This window comes from Aphelocoma coerulescens, chromosome 1 (assembly GCF_041296385.1).
Source record: "Aphelocoma coerulescens isolate FSJ_1873_10779 chromosome 1, UR_Acoe_1.0, whole genome shotgun sequence".
NCBI lineage: Eukaryota > Metazoa > Chordata > Aves > Passeriformes > Corvidae > Aphelocoma > Aphelocoma coerulescens.
In genome coordinates, this window is record NC_091013.1 from 101,043,252 (window position 1) to 101,064,713 (window position 21,462).

Here is a 21,462-nt window from a genome sequence, read left to right on the forward strand (position 1 = left end):
TGCGCCGGGAGGGCGCGGGGCGCGCCGCCGCTTCCGCCCGCCCGCAGCGCCCCCTGCCGGCGCGGAGGAGCGCCCGCAGCGCCTGTGAGGGAGCCCGGGCGGAGGCGCCGGGATGGGCCGGGCGCGGGGGAGCTCCCGGGCAAACAACGCTGGAGTGGCCTCGGGGCCCGAGGGATCCGTGCGGACGGAGTTCTGGGCCGCTCCCACGAGAAGTGCACTCCACATCTGCAGTGCTGTGTCCGGTTGTGGGCTCCTCAGTACCAGAGAGACGTGGAGCTCCTGAAGCGGGTCCAGCAGAGAGCAACCAGGGCGGTTAAGGGACTCTTGGGACGAAAGGCTGAGGGAGCTGGGCCTGTTCAGCCTTGAGAAGAGACGGCCCTCATCAGTGTCTACAAGTAACTAAAGAGGGGCTTCCAAGAAGATGGATCTAGGCTGTTCTCGGTGGTGCCAAGCAATGGGACAAGAAGCAACGGGCAGAAACGGCTGCACAGAAGTTCCACCAGAATATGGGGAAGAACTTTACTGTGCAGGTGACCGTGCACTGAACAGGTTGCCCAGAGAGGCTGTGGAGTCTCCCTCACTGGAGATATGCCGGACCCATCCAGACACCGTCCTGTGCCATGCGCTCTGGGATGACCCTGCTTGAGCAGGGAGGTTGGACCACATGATCCACTATGAGCCCTTCCAACCTTACCCAGCTTGTGATTCTGTAATTCTGTGAAGTTTCAGCTAACATGGATGATTCAAACTTTCTAGGACTTTGTACTGAAGAGTTTTAGAGCAATCCTTGTTATAAACTAAGTCTTTCTGTTTTCTTCCCAGTTATTAATTCAATCTGTCATAAAAATTACTTAATATGCAATACTGGAATTTTGTTCATGTTTATGTCTGTGCCTAGTTAAAATCCTTACCTGTAGGCTGAGGAACCTTGTGTTTCTGTCACCACTTATTTCCCTGGAGCACTTGGCTGAAGACGAAGAGGAGTCGTCTTTGACATGTTTTTACAATCAGAGAGCTCCAGTCATAGCTGGAAATTTCATTGTAGATGGGAGCGAAATGTGAGAAGACACATATTGCACAGAAGAAAAAAGGACTGCAAATAAAAACAGCAGTAAGATTGCAAAGCAAACTCCTCAGGATCCCAACTAAAATTTGCCCTGCTGCGCTCTGAGTCAGTATATCTGCATGTCTGGTAGTAAACAACTTGAGAAATGTCCTTTAATTTATGGATTATTACTATTTATGTAACATATTTTGACAAAGCTGTGGGACAATCTCTCTCCCAGTTCTCCCTGTCACCTGTCTCAGCAGGGCAGAAGCATTTGGTATCCCACACAGCAACCTGTAGTTCTGTCTTGCACATCAGTAAAGAAGAAACCTGAACCATGCAATAGAAAATATGTATCCAACAGGTCGATAACTTCCTGCTGGGACAGCCTCAATTCCACCCACATGATGCTTCCTGTAGGCCTTCAGATATGCTTTGCCTGTACAGATGGGTGGCCTCCAGGATGTAAATCAAATTCAGGCTGTTTGAGTATGGCCAGGAATGTCCTTCCCCACCCAGAGAATCAGCCTACACATACTTTTGATTGCTTCAGGTATCTTTTTACTGTGCTGTTTTGCAGGCATTCCTCTTGCTCCTATCCAGGCTGCTGCAGGCGTGGTTGTGTCTCCAAGCTCCCATACAGAACATCTGAGGCGATGCCATCTGCACACCCGTGTGCTCAGGTCCCTCTGCTAATCACACTCTTGCCTGCCTGGACAAGGTAAAATTGGGCACGTAGACATCCATGACCAATCGTTCCCTTCACCCATATTGTTCAGAATGAGCAGTCCTACATTGTACTTAAACCTCACACCTACACCCACACGGATGAGACGGGAGTTTTGTAGCTACATCTGTAGTTCTAAATAGGTTGAGGAAATGGCAAAGTTTAATGCTGGACCACTCATTTTCTGTAATGCTAAATTACCAGCAAGTTTTTTGGCATATTTCTGGTCAAGACTAACCCAGCATCTCCACAGCAATGCCTGGGCACCAGCAGAACATCTAGCACACACCAAGGACTGCTTCCAGTAAGAAGTTAGATTTGGGCTCTTCCTCCCATGCAGTCTTCCAGCACCATCCCAATAGGCTCTACAGCCTTAGAGCCCTCCTCGTCCTCCTGCCCAAAGCATGTAACACATCTTCCAGTTTCATACTGTACAAACAACAGTTTCGTGGGCCACAACAGTTTCTGTGTTATATCAGAGATTTTGAAATAAAGGAGACACAAATATGAGAACAAAGTATTACAGCCACAGTGCAGTACATAGAGCCTCGAGGAGACCCACAGCACAAACACCACATAGGGTACATGTGGTCAGTTTAGATACTTGAGCTGAGGGCCGGAAATCAATCCCTGGCCCTGTTCTGTTCTGTGGTGTAGGCAAGGCTTGTATGGCTTACACCCAGGGCTGGTGAGGAGGAACCAGCACATTTTTACCCTGAGTGCATTCAAGTGAGTCAGGGCCTCCCATAACCCTGATAGGGCCGATGAAATTACTCAGGTGAAAAGCAGCAGCTGTAAGCTTACACTGTCATAACCCAAAAATGAACGAGCAGTTGCTTCAGGGAGGGCTTCTACCTAGACAGACCATGTTTCCTAAATACTGAAGGAGGAGCGGAGGCAACAGAAGTCAGGAGAGAGAGAGCAACAGCAGAAGAGTGGGCCATTTGTGCTCCCTCCCACAGAGCCGGCTAGGTCTCTGCAAGCAGCCGTGCCAGCTTCTGACCAACATCAATATGTCAATTCTGCTTCTCAAAAATCACAAGCCTACTTTGAGCCTGTGTAGGCCCCCTGCAGGCATGTAACTGTGGGCAATTCTGCATCGGTATTGACAGCTGGGGCACTCAGCAGCAACACAGGGAGCAGCCACAGCCCTGCCACCCGCCCCCTGCGGCAGTGTCATATTGGACATCGCTGCAATGGAAAGGTTAAAGGAAACCTTGTTGAAAAGAGATGAGAAAGAGTGCTCTTATGTTTAGACGGTGCCCAGGGCTGCAGTGAGACAGGTTTTGGGGAGGGAGTGCTGAAAGAGTGGTTGAAACCGTGCCTCTGCTTCCTCTTGTTGGCAGAACAGTGTGAAGCTACTGGCCTGGTGGTAGAATTTGACCTTGCTTTGCCTTGTCTGGTTGGGAGACCCCACCCCCCCCGCCCAAGTTTGGAGCATCTGTGCATGGAATATGATGAGGATGATGATATTTTCTTTGCAAAATGGATGAGCAGCTTCTGGGGCCACAACTTGATCGATGAGAAGGAGAAAGAAGGCAGAGGCCTCAAGAAACGTCAGACACGACTCTGTAGTGAAAGGAGAGCATCCCTACCGGTAAGAGCTGCGTGCAGCTTTCTCTGTGGGTGCATGTGATTTATGTATAAATATAACTTCCATCCCCATAGGCAGAGCCCTAGGGATGTATGAGGAGGAGAATGGGACACCTTGCCAAGTAAGTTGAGTTCCTACTGGCAGCTGCTAGTTGCTTTTTGAACTTAACTGTCTGCCAGGGTCAGGCCTCTGTGGTCTTGGAATACAGGAAGACTGGTAAACTCCAAGGTAAGTGATGACAGGACCAGAAATGTAAGGAGAAGTGTGTGATAGCTGCCTAACTATGTATGACAATGTTGTTCTGGCTGCTCAGCACAACCTGGCAGAGATCAAAACATTTTGCACCTGTGTACTTCAAGATTGTCTGTAATGAGTCTGTTCTTATGTGAAAAACTGTATAACTCCATATGTATTAAAAGGATTTGGTCCTAATTCTGCAGGTATACTGTTTTCAGAAAATTTTACCCTTTACCCCATGGGACTTACCTGTTTTCAGGGGTAACTTCTGTTTTAAGCTAGAGGATGCAGTCCCTCCTGGTTTAAAATATCTGACTCTGAAAACAATGATACAAAACAAAGCTTACTAAACTGTGAAGTAAGATTTTAAGGTAGAAGTACATTCTTTATTCTTAAACTAACAAAACAGTTGGGAAAGGGGCAGGTTCATGTGCAGAAGGCAGCTCTCAACTAAGTGATTATCAAAATTACGTTAAACTGAAAACAGCTGTTCACAGTCTCTCTTTATTCAAAGATTGTTGCTTTTATTTCAACTTTTAAAAGAACATTTAGGTAGTCCAAATCTGTCTCCTTTTTTTTCCAATGACAGTTGGAAAAACAATCAGTTGTCTTAACAGACATGCTATTTTTCCTTAAAAACCATTATTTACTTATATCCTGAGATCATTATGGCTGCAACAAAGCAAATGCTAGTACATTGGGGAGAAACAGCTAATCTTTTCCAAACATTTTTTTATGCCATTCTATGTTTGCACCTTGCAAGCTCTTCTCCACTGCAGCTGTCATGTTCTAAGCTGTGGCATTTTTTGTTTCCAAAAAAATTGGCTAAGAAAAACGAAAGAGTCCAAAACCACTTCCTCCCTCTTTGAATTCTTGGACAGGCTGGAGAGGTAACCTTCATTCATAACTTCTGGTCTGATCAGCCATGCTTGTTATTTACTGTTATATTTCATCTCGGCCACAGATTGCAAGACAGACTCTGAGCTAGAGCTTTGCTGCTGTATTCCATCAGAATGCTGAATATATAATGTTTATTGATGGGGGGTGGGGGAGAGGAGGTTAGTTATCTTTACTGTATTTTACTTTTTTCACTCAGAGATCCTTGCAGATGTGATTTCTTTAGGCCTCAATAGAAACTGGAGTGTAAGAATGTACTTTAAATCACTTTCCATTCAGCAACATGCTGAGCACATCTTCTTGTATATTTGTGTCTGTATTCATGTGTGCAGACATTTCATTTGAAGTATGTCCTTATATTCAGTTTGTTCAAAAGCTATTTAAATATTTAGCTAATAGCTATTCAAATACTTTGCTATACTTGTGTTCCTGAATCCATACCTGGAATTTAGATTGTTGGCTGACAGAAAGACTGTGATTTTTTGATGTTACTGTTTAATGAGCTAAAGATATTGTGTGCACTTAATTATGTCTGGCCTTTACATTAATGCTTCACACAAATTTGTCTTGCTCCACTAGTTTCATATAGAAGATGTAAATTTTGACTGCTTTTTTTCTCAGTGCCTGAAGTTGGCTGAAGGAATGAGACGGGAAGATTTTTTTGGGAATTTTAGGGTTTGGAGATACATTTTGAAATGAACTCTTGATTTGGAAGCTGAGTAGTTGGTAATAAAGAGCATTAGTACATGTTGTCTTTAACCAAAGCCAGAAGTTAAACAAGTGGGCACTACTGATGCCTTAGAAATACCTCCAGAAAGAGCATCTCCTTTTTGAGAGCAGTAGCTTGCTATTGCACCTGGATGTGTGGTTTTTTATAGTTACTACAAATTATAACTACTGTAAGATTAATTATTACAAATTATAACTTTTGTAAGATCCAAAACACTGGTACTGTTATTTAAACATTGTCTTCATTTTATCAGAACAGTGCTAATTATCAGGAGGTATAATAACTGAGATTAGACTGCATCTCTTCTGAACGTTAGTACCTCCACAGCAGATCACAGTGTACCCTTTCTTCTGTCTCAACACTGAAAATTGAGATAACTCCACTGTTTACATGAAAATCAGGTTCTGACACAGCTGTTGGCAAAAGCTCCTTGTGCAGGTGCAGTGGAACGGCCAAAAGAGCACTGCCAGCTCACTTGGTCTCACATCCAAGGCTGGTATTCAGGGCATCAGCAGCAGAGCAGTCCTGCCCATGTGAACTGCTTCTGCCCCACAAGCCTTTTGGTGCTACACAGCTAAGTGCTCTCAGGGCAGCACAAAAGGTGGTTCTGCTGCAAAATCACTTTCAGCTCCAAACTGGTGTATTGGTCTTTGTAGTTTTTCCTGTCCTGCAGTATGACATTCAAGCCACTGCTCCCACCTCAGAGACAAAAATAAACTCCTACTGTGGTACAGCCCCCATCCCAAATTCGGATAAAGCTTTGTAGAATAACTTCCAAACTAGCAACAGTTTTCATTATTTTTTCCCCAATATCTTGGTGTACCTCACACATAGTACTGAGATGAGCTTTGCAAAATGCTTTTGCTATTGTAATTCACATTCTGCCGAGGGGAACACGAAATTATATTCATCCTTCACTGGGTCACTGGCAAATCAGGTTAAAATATGTAACTCCACACTCAGGCTGAAACAACATGTAGCTCCACTCTCCTGGAAAGCTCAGAGCTGTGTATGTTGCTGTGGGCCAACACTGAATGTGAAAACTGGGGACAATTAAGTAATCTGTTTCCTTCTCCTTTATTTAACTTGTTCCTCTGGCAAACTTTAGACAAATTAACTGTGATACTCTTTTTGAAGCCTCCAGCTATTACTTTCCTTGACACATTCTAGTTATCCTACATCATTTTGGTTCAGAACAGTTCTTACTTCCCAGACATTTTGATGTAAGGAAAAGATTGGAGGCAAAGGAGAACTGATAAGAGTTTTACAACCCCATACATGTATCCACCTTCAAATAGACATCGTTGCTCACAGGAGAAAATTGCTAAGAGCAGCTGAGAGTGGGAGCAGAACAACTGACTGCTGTTGAAGTTACTGACATTTAATTTAAACTAAACTTAGAGTGATCTACCACAATATTGTTACTATTGACCAATTGGAGCCCAGACCAAAACATTTTTAAGAAATATGTATTTGTCTATAAGCTTCTCTGAAGGAAATGAAGCCATGGGAGAGCATCTGAATGTCAGATGTTCCAAAATATCCCTAAAATACTCGGGACATTGTGTAAACTCCAGCAAACAATGATCACTTGTGCTGACACACTGAAGATTAATTTTCTTACTGACAGCTGTGCAAGCTCTCAGATCAAGCCCAAAAGATGTAAGCAATTAACTTGTCTACAACAGAAACTGAGAAAGAGATAAGGCAAATTATACTGACAACAAGTTTTGTTGTGTGAATTATTTTTGTTTGTGTACCTTTTGTGTGTTTGAGATGGGCAATTAGCAGAAGATTAGCTGTTTTGTAAATAGACACACTGAGCATGAGGGGCCTTTACCCAACACAGAAAAAAAGAAGTACTAATGGGAAAGAGAAGCAATCCCTGAGATCCCTTGGTGCTTCTGGCTTTCCCAGCACTGGCAAAAAATCCCCATTTTGATGGTGGAGAATTTAATGTATCATGCAAAGCACTGTGAGAGAAGGCACAGTCACAGTAATATGATTGCATAGACCTGTCTGTGTAGCTTTACCCTTAGCCCATTGAGACAGATGGGCATTTCAGAGGAAAGGCTGTCCCTTTTCTGGAACATTGCTACCATATTGGTAGGTAAACTGCAGTCTTTTTGTTGAGGGCTTCACTGTAATTCTATCTGTGAAGGGAAATTAAAAAGCAATGTCTTAGTAAAAGAAAACATTTACAGACATTGCAAAACAGGATAGAATACAATCCCCCATTTCAGCTGTCCTCCTGTGTTTGTAGTTTGTTTTTTTTCCCCAAACCCTCTAGGAACAGATACCAGTGATTTTTACCATGAGACAATTTTTATTTCCAGGAAAGAATATATGTTGATGCCATTAAAATGACAGAGAAGACATTTAGCTTGTTGAGCCTGGCATGGCATGTGTGCTCCCATCCCTTGAGCACAATGTGATTGCTTTGATGCTTTCTAAAGTAACAATACAATATGACCTTACAGAACTTACAGCTGTATTGACTGGTTTGAAACCAAAGTAAAAACGACATGGCAGAAATCATTAACACTACTCTCAGAGGCAGTCCATAATACTGGACATAGTAAGCTTATGCCTGGAAAAAAAAAATGGAACCGGTACCATATTTTTTGTAACCTCTCCTTATTAGGTACTTCTGTTGGGTGTGAGGTTTATTATATTTAGCATCTCTCATCAAGCCTGTCTAAAGTGATGTAGCCAAAGCCATATGAATGCACAGCCCTGCTATTCAGAGAAAGGCTGCATAGGCTCCTGTTGTGCCAATACATTTATAGAAGCATCTGGACCAGAGTGCATGAAATTGTGTGCAGGACCTGCTTCAGGTCCCTTGCAGTCCAAGGTTTGTAGATTCATGTGAACGCTATACCAAGTTGGTTTAGTTTTCCCGTTTGTTAAAATAACAAAACAACCAAGACACACACCACAAACCCTACTCTGAGTGTAAGGTTTTCTACTGGATTTTCTTAGAAAGCCCTGCAGAACCTGTAGGATAAGGCTTCATTTGTTAAACAATCACAGTTCCCTTAAAGCCAGCAGAACTTCTCATAGTTACTTGGTAGCTGAAGACTTAGCACCGGGCTTATACAAAACACAGAATCAACTGGGTTGGAAAAGACCCCTGAGATCATTGAGTCCAACCTTTGACCAAACCACCACCATGCCAGTGCACTGAGTGCCATGTCCAGTCTTTCTATACACACCTCCAGGGACAGTGACTCCACCACCTCTCTGGGCAGCCCATTCCAATGCCTAACCATCCTTTCTGTGAAGAAATTCCTCATAATGTCCAAAACATACAAGCATTCAAAAATGTATGCAGCAGCTCAGTGCCTAGAATGCTTTAATCTGACACATGCAGGGCTGTAATTTTCAGTACCTCCCAATCTCTCACAATTTTCACCATCTGCATCTTATCAGTGTTCAGCTACTCATCCTGAAAAAGCATCAACAGCTAGCAGGGTTTGGGGTATCCCCAGCCCTGTGTGGTGTCCTTCTCACCCATCTCTTCTACAGGTCTGTCCATTAGTAAAACCACCAACTCATGACTCTGCAGGACACAGCAGTTCTGTATCTCCTTTGCAGACATTCAATTAAACACAGCTGATGCAGATCAATTGCTTTTATCTGCATGCCAGGCCTGGGAAAACTGAATCACACAGAAACTAAACATCTATCTACTCCCTCCTTACTTCAGTCCTGCAAATCTAATTGTGGAAGTCTGTTTCCTACCACTTCTTTGGTTGGGATGTGTCCCTCAGTGCCCTGAAAGTGCTCCTTCATTAGTTTGGGACAAATGTGTCCAAGAAGTCAGCTGAACATTCAAAGATGGACAATGAAGCATCCAGGCTGCCTGTAGGCCATGCTGAAAATTTGACCCGGGGATCAAACCTCTTATCTGGCTCATCTGGCCACAAAAGGCTGGGTAATGCTTTTTGAGAGTCCTGCCTAGAAACTGCAGCTGGGTGCAAGGCCTGAGTTTTTGAGGTTATGAAGAATCCCAGTTCCTTTTAGTGTCAGTGAACACTAAGAGGACCCAGCACACTTTACATTTGAAATGTTCATTTGTTTGCCAAAACTTAGATCCTCAAACCCAGCAGTAATAGGAAATTCTGCCTCTGCTGCCTTTAGAAAGCAGGTTCTTGGCAGTATGATTCTCCTGCACATAAAAAGAAAGATACAGAATTCTGGGCAAGGTCCTTCACTTTGCACCACTGTTTGGAGAGTCTCTGTGGCAGAAAAAAAATTTTGCCTTGTGTGCTCTGCTTTAATATTCATTACTCAACAAAGACCTTTTGTTTTTCAGGCCAAGCTTTCCTCCCTCCATACAACACAACTTCATGCTTCTGCCAAAGGCTCATCTTCAGGCCACCTCAGGGGCTCCAAGGAATTTCAAGACCAAGATGTCAAATGCCACTGCCACAGGAAGGCAAGCAGAACACCTTCAGCAGACAGCTCATGCCCAGAGACAAGATCAAACTCCATTCAGGAATTTGCAGAGTCCTTTGAAAAGCAATTGCATCTCAAAAGCAAACGCTCAGTTTCTTTGGTAGGTAACAACCAACTTAAGATCACTACAGAAAAAAAAGTCCAAGCAACCAAGTCAGCTTTATCCTTTGTGTAATTGCTGTGACATTGCTGGGGGAAGTGCAGACAAACTCCAGTTGGAATTTCTCATATTATGTGGTCTCAAATTACTACAGTAACACAAACAAGGTTAAAGTTGTATCATTAGTGTGAGGATTTTTGTTGTGGTGTTACTGTCTAGGCTTATTCAGGAATGTTTATCCTCAAAATGAGACACCACACTGGCTCATATGGCAATGTTTTCAGAGATTTCTCTGGCTGTGACAACAGAACATGACAATATAAACCCAGATTTGCTTCACTTTTGCTGCAAGACCCAGCTTAGTTTTTCACTGCTGCTGACCTGACTTAACCTATATGGTGTTATCTGTAATACTGCCAGACACTGCAGTGTTTGAGAGGCTTCTCTCTTGCCCCTCAGGACTCCATCCATCTGCTTTCTGCAGTGTCACCACACGGCCGCAGCAGCAGCTACTGCTGTAAGTGGCTGAACATAATTTCACTGAAAGAGCATGCAGGCAGCAGGGGATTCTCCCCCCATTTCTTCCTTGTCCCCATCATTCTGCCCTGAGCCATGAGCATTTGTTTTGTCTGGTGTGTATTGATGAAGTAGCCAATAACAATCTTTTGTCTATGACACTTTAATATATTTTTATTATTGTGATACATAATATCTGCTGTATCACACAATGGAAGAAAGGGTAATAAATCCTAACTCACTTTTAAGTATCAGAAGAACACTATCAAATTGTCACTCCATTCAAAAAGTTGTGCTTAAATAACACCTGACATTAGCATCAAATAGCCACAGAAGGAAAAATCTTTTTTTTTTTTTCAGTTTCTTGACACTGACAGTTTGTATGGAAAAGTAATTTTAAGCTCTCTTTGAACACCTTCTGCACAGCAAAAGGGAAAAAAGGGTCTCTTTTCAATAAGCAGCATAATTACATGATCAGTCCCATAATTATAGTCCTTGCATGACCAGTCCTCTAAGAATATGCAGAATTATGGTGATGACAGCACTGTTACACCATTGTCAAAATTTCAAATGCATTTCCTAATCTTCTTTTTCCTCTTTAGGAGCTCTTCAGTTGATTTCATTTGGAAATTTACATTGCCTTATGTGCCAACATTCACCAGTGGTTGTCTGGTTCCTCATTTATAATTTCTCAAAAATGCCTGTGTTTAGAAAGTCTGTGAGTGTATAGTTGTATGATTAGGTATAGTGAGCATAATGTATTAAATATGGCTTCAGTTCCAGTTAGAAGCTTGGATTCCAATGCAGCTCTGTAATCAGCAGTGGGGTGTGTATTTTAGTCTGTTTTTCAAGCAGACCAAGTTGTCGTTCCCTCAGTCACCATTGCAGTCTGGGAGATGTGAAAGACTTGAGAATCTCAAAGAACTGAGCAATTGGTCAGAGATCTGAAAGGAAATTTGGGCTTAAACCTGTGTCTCCAAATGGAGCATTTTTTTGCATTCTGAGCTCTATGGGTGCATTTCAAACCACCATGATCAGACAGGTGAACAGTGTGGGAAAGGTAATTCATCTCCTTCCCTGCATAGATATCTGTCTGATAGATGTGTCTTTGAGAACCCTTCATGACCTTGTTTTCAGTGAGGTCTTTGCAGCTAGCACTGAGCAGCTTTCAGGCACATAAAGATGGACCAAGTGAAAGGACAGAAACAGAGTCTGGGCTGAAATCTCAGACCCCCTTCCTCTCTCCCTCCTGTCTGCTCTCCTCTTCAAGTCCACTGGGCAGGTGACCCTCCTATCATATACAGAATAAAATCAAAGCATGTGTGTTGCTTCTTGCTGAGCTTTAGAGTGACTGCCTTGGGCCTTAAATTTCAGCCCATCATGGTAAAGCCAGTCTTGGTGAGGCAGGTTACTGGAATATTTTGTTTCATAGTGAAATAAAATAATGAGCTTTTTTTTTGTTCTTGTAGGAGTCACTTTTAATTCCCTGCTATTTTTTCCCTGCCTTTTAGCAACCTGAAGGTGTAAAGGAGAGACGAGAAAGAGAAAAGTTGCATTTGAGAAAAAGCAAGTCTCATAAGAAAATGGGAGAGAAATCAGAGCCAAGGAGAGAGCGGGAAGAAGCTGAAGATTCAGAAGTACCTGCAAAACACAGCGAACAGTTTCCATCCCAAGCAAGCACTCAGAAAGGTTATGTATGCACAGGCAGCTAGAATGCATTGAGATCATCAATCTTAACACTCCCCCTGAAGAGCAGAGGGAGCATTCTTGTTCTGACTAGAAGAGGCCCATTAGCTAGAATAACACCTAAGTTGTAAATTAAAAGTAAAGTTCAACTGCATCACTGGCACCATGTTACTACCTTCCTTTCTTTACTTTTGTCATTAGAAATGTGACCTTTGACATAGGAGTGTATCAGTAGCAAGATCCAAGTTAGAAATTAACCACTATAAGAGGGTCTCAGGCAAATTTAGCATTGCAGCAGGACAGTCGTGGATGTGTTCATTGTAGAGGAGACCACCATCTATGTATTACAGAGCCATGCAAAGCCTTATGTTCCTTTTTTAATGGAAAACAGGCTTTTTGGTAGGTTTGGGTAAAAAAAAGTATACATAAGCAGCATACACTGCTTCCTGCCCCTGACATTCACTGAGATTTGTCTTGAAAACAGATATCTTTTTGGTTTGACAATCTTTCAGCTCCCAATTTATGTAAGTAAGAGAAGAGAAGCCCGTGGTTTTTCCTATACCTCCCCGATGTCTCACTTCTCTGCTTTTCCTATCCCTATGCAGTATGATTCTGGTTTCTGTGGCATCTCCCAGCCCTCTCCCATGTTCTCAGTCCCATTTCCCCAGGCAGACAACTAGTTTTTTCTCCCAGCTTTACCCTCATCACCTTGTTTCTTTTGTGGCCTTCCCCTCTCCATTTACTAGTTTATAGCCCTGCCTTGTAGCTATCAACCTCTTTTACTACGTCTCTACTTTTCCTTCATCAAAATTTGAGCCTTGCTGAAAATTCTCTAGTAAAGTCAGAGATGTTCTGTCTCTCATATTTCCATATAATCTCCTCAAGAGATTGCTGAGGCATTGCAGCCCTTTTTCCTTTTCCAGAACTTGGGCCAAACTGGCTGTCTATGATAAGCAGGACTTAGGAAAACTCTCTTCCTCTGGCTGAGGATCTCCTGAACACAGGTGTAAATCTCATCTCCACATGCTCACAAACAGATACACACTGCCACAATCCCACTATGCCCACCTTTCTTCAACGTGCCAGTGTTCTCTGCAGATACAACCCTGCTCTCTTTGGGAATAAACTCCCCAGGCCTACTATGGAGAAAGCCTGGTTTGGATAATACAGTTAGAGAAGAGTGAGGACGAATGAAATCATGAGCAAAAGTCATGGTCTGATGGATATTCTTCCTGTGATTTTTCTGTAATTAACAAAGATCTTACTAATTTACCTTAGAGCCTTACTTTTGAATATTCAGCCCTTTAAAAACTTAGGGCATCCTTAAAATTTTGTAACACTTACTCCATTAAGGGATTGTGTTGTTTGATTTTTTTGTTTAGGGCTTTGGGGGATATATGAGAAAGCAATTGAACCCTTACTGATGCTTGTAAATTGCTTCTTATCTGGTAACATATATTATAAACTAATAAATCTAATAATGGAAAAATGTTCCTATGCATAGTTCCTGTCCTTCCCAATCCAGATTGAATTTTTACAAAGTTCTTCTGTCAGCCAAAACTTACATACAGATGACTTTCCCTTTACAACCTTAATCTGAAGGCTGCATTACAAAAGATCTGGATAGAAAAGAACATGGCCAGCAGTGTCTGAGTTCCTCACATGAAACCTCTCACATACATCCTTTCAGGTAGCAGCCTGTCCTCACATCTTGGGAGAGCTGAATGCCGTGTCTGCATCAGCTTTGCCTGCATTTCAGGCCATCAGCTGCCCCCTCCTGTTTTACAGACAGGTTAACTCAGCTGGCCCCAGCAGAATTTGCTTGTGTTCATCAGACCAATGTGCTGGTTGTACACTACACCTGATGGAAAGATAACACCAAACAGAGCTAAAATAGCAGAGCCATGTGGGGCTGCCTCTGACTTGCTGGTTACCATCTCCCTAAAAGCACAGAGAAGCCTCACTGTCCACTGAGGCAGCCGGGCAGCTCTGCCTGCAAACAGCTTCCCCATGTTCCACCAAATCCCATCTCTCTGATGGGAGAGTCTGTAAGTGTTTATGTGCTTTTGAACTGGCACATCAGCCCCATGGTGTGACTCTGGAAACAGAAGCTTTCACATAATGGCCTTTTTTTATTCAAAAGTGTTCTCTCTTGCTTTGTATTCTGGCTGATTAGACCAACAGCCCTTTCCAGCTCAGTCCCATCCAGTCTGAGGCAATAGTATTACTTAGAAGGACTGAAACTTGCATGATAGCATGAAATAATTCTCCACAGAAATTAACAAGTATTTAATAACAAATTTGGGAAGGAAGGTAACATCCAAACAGGAATCTGATTGCAATGGCATGTCTGATATTTCTGTTTCCACAGGAAGTGGAATATACAAGTAGTCAGAAAGACTCCAGAGGGTTTTCATTCTCACAGTAGGTCCCTACTTCAGTCTCAACTGACATAAAAAATGGTCACTGCCTTGATTCCATCCTGAATTCCCAGAGCAACAGGGCTGGCTGCGGGCAGTTTCTGCACAAGCACCCATTCCTGGGCAAACACTGTTTGCATTTTCTGCCCTTTCCAAGAGTGGGGTGGCTGCAAGTTGCATCAGAGTCCAAACCTTGGACATGACGGAGGTCAGGCTTCAGTGGGAAGTGAAGACAAAGGGACAAAAATAACCAAAATGCTCATTAAGAAGAAATATTGAAAACATGAAACAGAAAGGGGAACAAGCAGGAAAACTGGTGTGATTCGGGGACCCATGAAGGAAATATTGAACTTGCTGTGTCCTACAAGTGGAAGACCATGGTCTGGTAAAATGCTCAAGAATCCCTGTGTGTTCTTCCAGCACTTCAGGCTAGCTAGAAAGTGCTCCTGTGGGAAGGAAGATGTGGATACATACAAACCTTTCAAGAGTGAGTTTTACCCCAGTGTTTTCTGAGAGGGCTAAGAGAACATCAGTTGTGGTTACCTCATCTGTCAGGTGGGCATTCCCAAAGCAAAATATTTATGCTTGCTTCTCAAGTATTGTTTAATTGCAGCGTGGTTTGGAGGATGAATTAAATTTTGAGTGCTGGTTAACTTACCATGTACTGGTATATGGAATGTCATAACCCACACAGGTAAAATGATGTAACAGCTGTATTTATGTACATACAACAATCCTTTGTTGGAAAAAAAAAGGGAAATACTTAAATGCATGAATAAAATAAAAATAAAGCAACCACGATGTATAACTGAAGAAGAATATAATACCCATAAAAAAAAGAAACAAAATAATAAATACAAAAATATTAAAATATTCATTGGCAGATTTTTGTTCTTTAGCACAAAAAATGGTATTTGGGTAAGCACAGCCCTGGCTCTGAATGCCTTCAGTGTACATGTGAATAGTGTAAAACCACATAGAAATATAATCAAGATTGATAACTGAAATTATTCACACAGCAATGAATCATAATCACGGGACTTTGAGCTTACCACAGCCTCCTGCCAAAACTGTTGTAAACAAACAGGTCTTGAAATATTTCCAGAGAGATATTACAGCCAAAATCTAAGTCATTCAATGAGAGAATTGAACACTGAAATACAACAAACTTCATAAAGAATGCTCTGCCTGCAGTTGTTGTGCCAGAGCTTTAGGTAACTGTGCGAGAACAAATGTGAAAATAAACCCAGTCATCATAGAAAACATTGCTTGTAGCATGTTGATTTTCATTTTCACTGTTTAGATTGGCTTGGCAGATGCTATTCCTCCTGTAAAAGGATTCCTCTGAATCCCAGCTCAGGATCTACAGTTCTTTGGAAAAAGATAATTCCTCTCAGCTGTGTCTTGTCCCTGAGGTCAGACAGAAAATGAGAGAAATAAGTGATACAAGGAGCATCAATATTCTGTCATACTGGATGCATTCTTGTCCTTCTTATGTGTTTGTTAAAATGCTTCAGTTCATACAATTTCCAAACTGACAGAGTTTTGGTGTATTGAGAAGACCAACCAACTTGTGACAGTTTTCATCAAAAAGCCATCAAGGACCCTAAAGAGAGTCCTCAGACTGGAGAATTTGTCCTGTTTCCGATAATGAAGTACCAAAAAAGAACTCTTTTTTTTGCTCTAAAGCTCAAGCAGAAGGATTCATGGACATGGTTGCCTGTAGCCATATCCCATGATATGAGGTGAATGCTAAGATTTGGTCCTTTGAAAAGCAACCCTTCCTGTACCGTTATGCAATGGTTCTCATTTGATATACTGCTCTTCCTGTATACACAAAATACATCTTAAATGTTTCTCATAAGCATTTTAAATATAGTGGGTCTACTCCCTGAGGACTCCTATACAGAGAAATTTGTCTGTCAGAAAGCAGCTACAGTGATTTTAGATTAGCCTGGCAAGTTTATGCCTGGCAGAGAGGAATGATTGGGGCATTTCTTTGCTCTAGTGGTCCCAGCAGCAATAAAAGGTCCTCAGGGAGAACGAAGTAACTTTGGGCTGCTCTCACCTGTGCAGGAGTGGCAATCACAGTTTAGCCCAGGATTTGGGATGCAAAATATATATTCATGAATTCCTTCTCCATTGTGCCAAGTTCTACATACCCACAGCTGCAGATGAGGCTGCTTCTGAGATCTTCCATTCCTTTGATGCCTTTTGCATGGAACAAAAGGATTCTCACATTAGGATAATTCAGGTCTCAACTGGTCAATGGACATCAACCATAACATCCATCATTCACTCATGGCACGCACTGCAATGTGATTACCTAATCCAAAGCAATTCTGAGCTGAGAATGCTTAACACTGATAAAAATTTATTTTCAGTTGAAGCAAGAAGATTTGGATCCACATGCAATTTCTCATGGTGACTTGGGGACTGACAGGAGCACAGAACTTCACTACATGCACAGCTTTCACAACGAGAGATCAAGGCAAACTCCAGGGCCTTATTTTCTGTTACTTGCAATATAGAGAGTAGAGGAAGGACAGGTCTGGACTAAACCCTAAATGCTGGTGACTGAGAGGTGTGTGTGTTGAAGCTGCCACAGTAATCCCATATTACAGAAGCTTCTTAGAAGGTGGGGGACCCCTCAGTATTGTCTTCAAAGTTTTGTACTGATGGAAAGACCGAAGGTGAAAATGGTGGGCCACACTGAAGCTGCTGCAGACAAAGCGTGCCATTCCTTAAATAGCTGTATCAGTGGAAAAGGGGAACACAGTGCTCTAAAGGAGCTGCAAGCAGCTGGGTGTTTCAATGGCTGCAGTTCAGAGCTGGCATGGCAGAGAGGGAGCAATCAGTTCTATTAATTCCCAGCTAGTTGATGTACTGTGTCCAGCTTTGGAGTCCCCAACATGAGAAAGATGTTGACCTGTTGAAATTAGTCCAGAGGTGAGCCACTAAACTGATCACAGGTCTGGAGCACCTCCCCTGTGGTGACAGGCTGAGAGTTTTGGGACTGTTCAGCCTGGAGAAGAGAAGGCTCTGGAGAGACCATAGATCCCCTGCCAGTACATAAAGGGGACCTACAAGAAATCTGGATAGGAACTTTTCACAAGGGCATGGAGGTTGTGGACTCCTCACCCCTGGAAATGTTCAAGGCCGGGCTGGATGAGGCCCAGGTTTATTGTGCATGGCAGAGTGCTTGGAACCAGACAATCTTCTAAGGTCCCTTCCAACTCAAACCATTCCGTGACTCTATGATGATAGAGATAAATTATATGGTATAGTTGTTGCCTATATTGATAACCTCAGGAAAGGCACTAAGCACCAAGTACTCCTCCCTTTTGAGGTTCTTTCTGTATGTGGCATCTGGGACACATTGGTGAGGTGGAGTGGAGTGAGAGAAACAGGCATAAATACTGTGCTATGGTTGTACTTTAAAACACAAATCTTATCTCAAGACTCTTTGGCCTGGTATCAAATAAGCAAAAATAGAAAGCATTGGATACCACATTCTTCTAGAAAAAAAATAAAGCTGTGTCTGACCTGGATCCTGCTGAAGTTATTCTGATGATAAGAGGACTTCATCTAACAATAGTAACCTTTGTTTCCTTAAGATCAATGATCCAGCAAATAACTTGGACCAGGGATCATAATTTCTGAAGGGAATATATCAGCTCCACCTCTTAAAACTCCTAAGAAATAACAGGAATTCTTGCATTAAAATCCTGTTTGCAAGTGCTCTTTTCCACTTGCTTTTAACAGTGTTTTCAAAAGTTGCTGCTAAAGAAACCAACCTGTCCCACATGTCATGTCCTGGTGCTTCTGTAAAGTCAGTGGCAGGTTCTTGTCCCCTTTGATGAAGAAGTCAAGAAGAGAGGGTCCTTTAGCATTACAGAGGGGTACTATTCAAGGCTTGATTCTAGATACAGAAGAAAAGAGAAATTAGAACTTTACTCAGTGGATTAATGCATTATAAGTTTAGTGTAAGTGGTGTGGATTTTTATGAAGTTCAGAGATGAACTTTGAAGCTAAAAACTCCTAGCTCCTTCCCAGTGATTAGGGAAGAAGTAAAATATTTTTACAGTTCCTTGGACAGCGTAAATCAAAATTGCACATTTTCTACCAAATATATTGTTTGCAATTTCTTTCACTTACGATCATTAATCAACTAGATAACGTTTATAGCCATTTTCCAGTAGAGGGAGTCTGTCCATACTGAGTGAGAACATGAACTATAGTCCAGTGCAAGCACAAGTTTGAGTCTAAAATAGTTACAGTGCCAGCAGGAGACAACCATCATCAAGAGCACAGGTCCACGTGGTCAAATTTTGCTCTATGTTGTTAATATATGACTTTTTTTAATATAAAGGAAATCAAAATACAATGAAACCCATGGCAGAATTTAGTCTGGTATTAGTTAGGGACTGCAGTACTTACCCTGTGGTCTGCAGAAAACCCTGATCCAGCTCTGGAGATCCCATTTTGCTGAATCACTCGTTGGCAGCTCCTTGCTGCCAGTGTTTCCCAAGCTGTGCTATTCCTCTGCCCTCCATTTCCAGGGCACAGCCCACACTCCCCTTCTTTTAGCTGGCTGGGGAGCTGCTGGTGCAGCCCTGGATGCCCCAGCCCCATGCACACTGAATGCCCAGGCTGGAGGGAAGGGATGAGCTCCAAAGGTGCAGAGGGATGGAGGTCCCCATGGCTGCTGCTTTCCTTGGGGTCGGCAGGTGGCCAACATCACAGACAGCTCATCAGCTACTGCCCAGGGAGCTGCTCCTCCAGCCAGCCAAGCTTCTCTTCACCTCTGTGACAACCCTGGGGCTCATCAGCTTCCACTCTGCACCCAGAAACCAAGGTGGTTTGCCTGCCCACACCTCTCTGAAACCTTCCTCAGGTATTTGCCTACAATCACTACATCATCACTAAGAGATTTGCTGGTCCCAATGTTCGGTCCTGCTTTCCATATTTTAAATGTTAAACATACAAAATATTTTGGGAAACTCTCTCCTAGTCCTTACTATAGGAAAGACAACACATTTCTTGCCCCAGGTTTATTCTGACAGAAGTTTCTCAGTGAGAAAAAGCAATAGCATTTTTATTCTTATAAGCAGCACAAGTACTTTTCACATGCAACTTAGCTGAAAATAACCCATATTTTAAAATACATTTCAAAATATCTCTGTTCATCAGATGCAACCTTTCTACAACAGTTAAGTGAGAAGAGTGACATGTCCACCCCAATTTTGGCTAGTCCAGTTCAGAGTCCAGGGTGTGGGGAGGTTTGTGCTGCTTTGCTGAGCTGAGAACCCCAATGGCAAAGGGCAGGGATGCCTCTCCTGTTGGGCAGCTTTGCTGTGAGGGTACAGCTGGCAGTGGGAGAGAAATAAACACCTGGGGAGCAGCAGGAGTCTTAAATCACTCAGCTTCTTTGCACAGGCAATGTTGAGTCACAGTCCTTGGCCTCTCACTGTTACTGAAGAGGAAATCTGGGCACATAAAGCCATATTGAACTTCATTCTTCAAGCACATACAAGTATGCTAATTGCAGGGGGATTATTCATGGTTGTGAAGTGAAGCACAGATGGACACATTGGCAGGATCAGTTCATATGTCCTGTCAAGTAAATGCGGATATTTGCTCAGAAACAAGAAGCAGGTAAAACAACTGTATTCATAAAACAAAGTAAGTCACAGCAAAGTCAAAACAAAGCTAATAGTAATTGAAAGAGGATGATTTGGCTGGGAACTTCAGCAGAAGACACAGAATCAGAATTGACCTTCTTTCCCTTTTACACTAATCACTGGTTTACTAAATTAGTTGGTCATTTCATTTTCATTGTGCCTATGCACCAAGGTACAAAATAACATTTTATGCATATTTATATAATACATGCACTATACATATATACATATATACATATACACATATATACATATATACATATATACATATATACATATATACATATATACATATATACATATATACATATATACATATATACATATATACAGACAGAGAGACATGTGCTGACAATTAGACACTTGTATATCTGCAGGTCCCAGGAGAACTGTGCTGTACTGTGGGTTTCTGTCCAGCACTCCCCCTGCCTGGCCACAAACTATTACTTTTCAAGGTGCCCCTGGGTTTGTCTGCTTTTCCTCAGCTTTCTTTTCAGAAACAGCCTCCTTCCCATCAATCCCCAGCCTCCCTACAACAGCCTTTTCCTACAGAGCTGCTTAGCTGATTGCCTGTGACCCCATTTGTATCCAATATTGACCTGTGAGCTCAAACTCATGTTTAAGCCTGCCTATGCTGATAAGGTGTCTGTGTCAGTATATAACCCATGGTCAGATGGACATTCCCATTCTGTGGGAAACCTTGTGAAAAGGCAGGAACAAGTGGGAGTCTGCACTGTGGAAGTGGCAGTGCCGGCTGGACTTCTGGATTAAAGCAAAGGGGAGGAAGAGCCAAGTGAATTAATGCTGAAGCACCTCTGCAGCTGTGACCTGGTGCCTGGCTTGGGAGCAGGGTTGGTGACATCAGGGGCCAGGAGCTCAGGCTGGACTTTTCCATGGGGGTGTCTGAGTAGTGCATGCCTGGGGAGGAGTGTGGTGGAGAGAGCCCAGAGCTGCCTTTGGGAGGGACCTGGTTTGTAAGATGTGTTTTGAGTTGACAGGGGCTCTGTAAATTCAGGTGTTTGGGGAGGCCAAAGTTTCACTAAGTGATAGATGGGAGACCAAAGGATCCATTTCCCAGTGAGATGGGACACATGGCAATGTCTGTAAGGAGCTGGTTGGGAGGACAGTGACTATGGGGAAAGTGTTTGTCTCCTGGGAGTATTGCACCTGGTCACAGAGAACTTTGTGACTTGGATGGACTCCTTCCTTATTACTGCTCTTTCTCTTTCATGTGTGTGATAAATGTGTGTACCGGGGGAGCATTTGTGCTCCAGAGATTGTATAGCCCTGGTGTCCCATGGGATGAAGACTGGTACAACAACCACACATGGCAAGCAGAAGGACATTTACCTGCTGTGCTGC

The 21,462-nt window shown here is 42.8% G+C and overlaps 1 protein-coding gene and 1 long non-coding RNA gene across 2 annotated transcripts; one reads left to right on the top strand and one right to left on the bottom strand.

The window, feature by feature from the left end:
• Positions 1-48: 48 nt before the first annotated feature.
• LOC138113325 (uncharacterized) lies at positions 49-3,952 on the bottom strand. Its single transcript, XR_011152108.1, has 3 exons — positions 3,856-3,952; positions 912-1,760; positions 49-361 (listed from the first exon to the last, which is right to left on the bottom strand). It is a non-coding gene; the product is annotated as an uncharacterized lncRNA (long non-coding RNA).
• Positions 3,214-13,435, top strand: LNP1 (leukemia NUP98 fusion partner 1). The gene is made up of 3 exons (XM_069021475.1): positions 3,214-3,372; positions 9,552-9,794; positions 11,822-13,435. The coding sequence occupies exons 1-3, from the start codon at positions 3,223-3,225 to the stop codon at positions 12,020-12,022; spliced, it is 594 nt and encodes a 197-aa protein (XP_068877576.1). The 5' UTR covers positions 3,214-3,222; the 3' UTR covers positions 12,023-13,435.
• The last annotated feature ends 8,027 nt before the right edge of the window (positions 13,436-21,462 follow it).

Bases quoted from the DNA above. Each gene is read 5' to 3' on its own strand.
- LNP1 (XM_069021475.1), top strand. From the start codon at position 3,223: ATGGAATATGATGAGGATGATGATATTTTCTTTGCAAAATGGATGAGC. The intron at 3,373-9,551 runs GTAAGAGCTGCG...TTTGTTTTTCAG, and splicing joins AAAGGAGAGCATCCCTACCG to GCCAAGCTTTCCTCCCTCCA. The intron at 9,795-11,821 runs GTAGGTAACAAC...CCTGCCTTTTAG, and splicing joins GCAAACGCTCAGTTTCTTTG to CAACCTGAAGGTGTAAAGGA.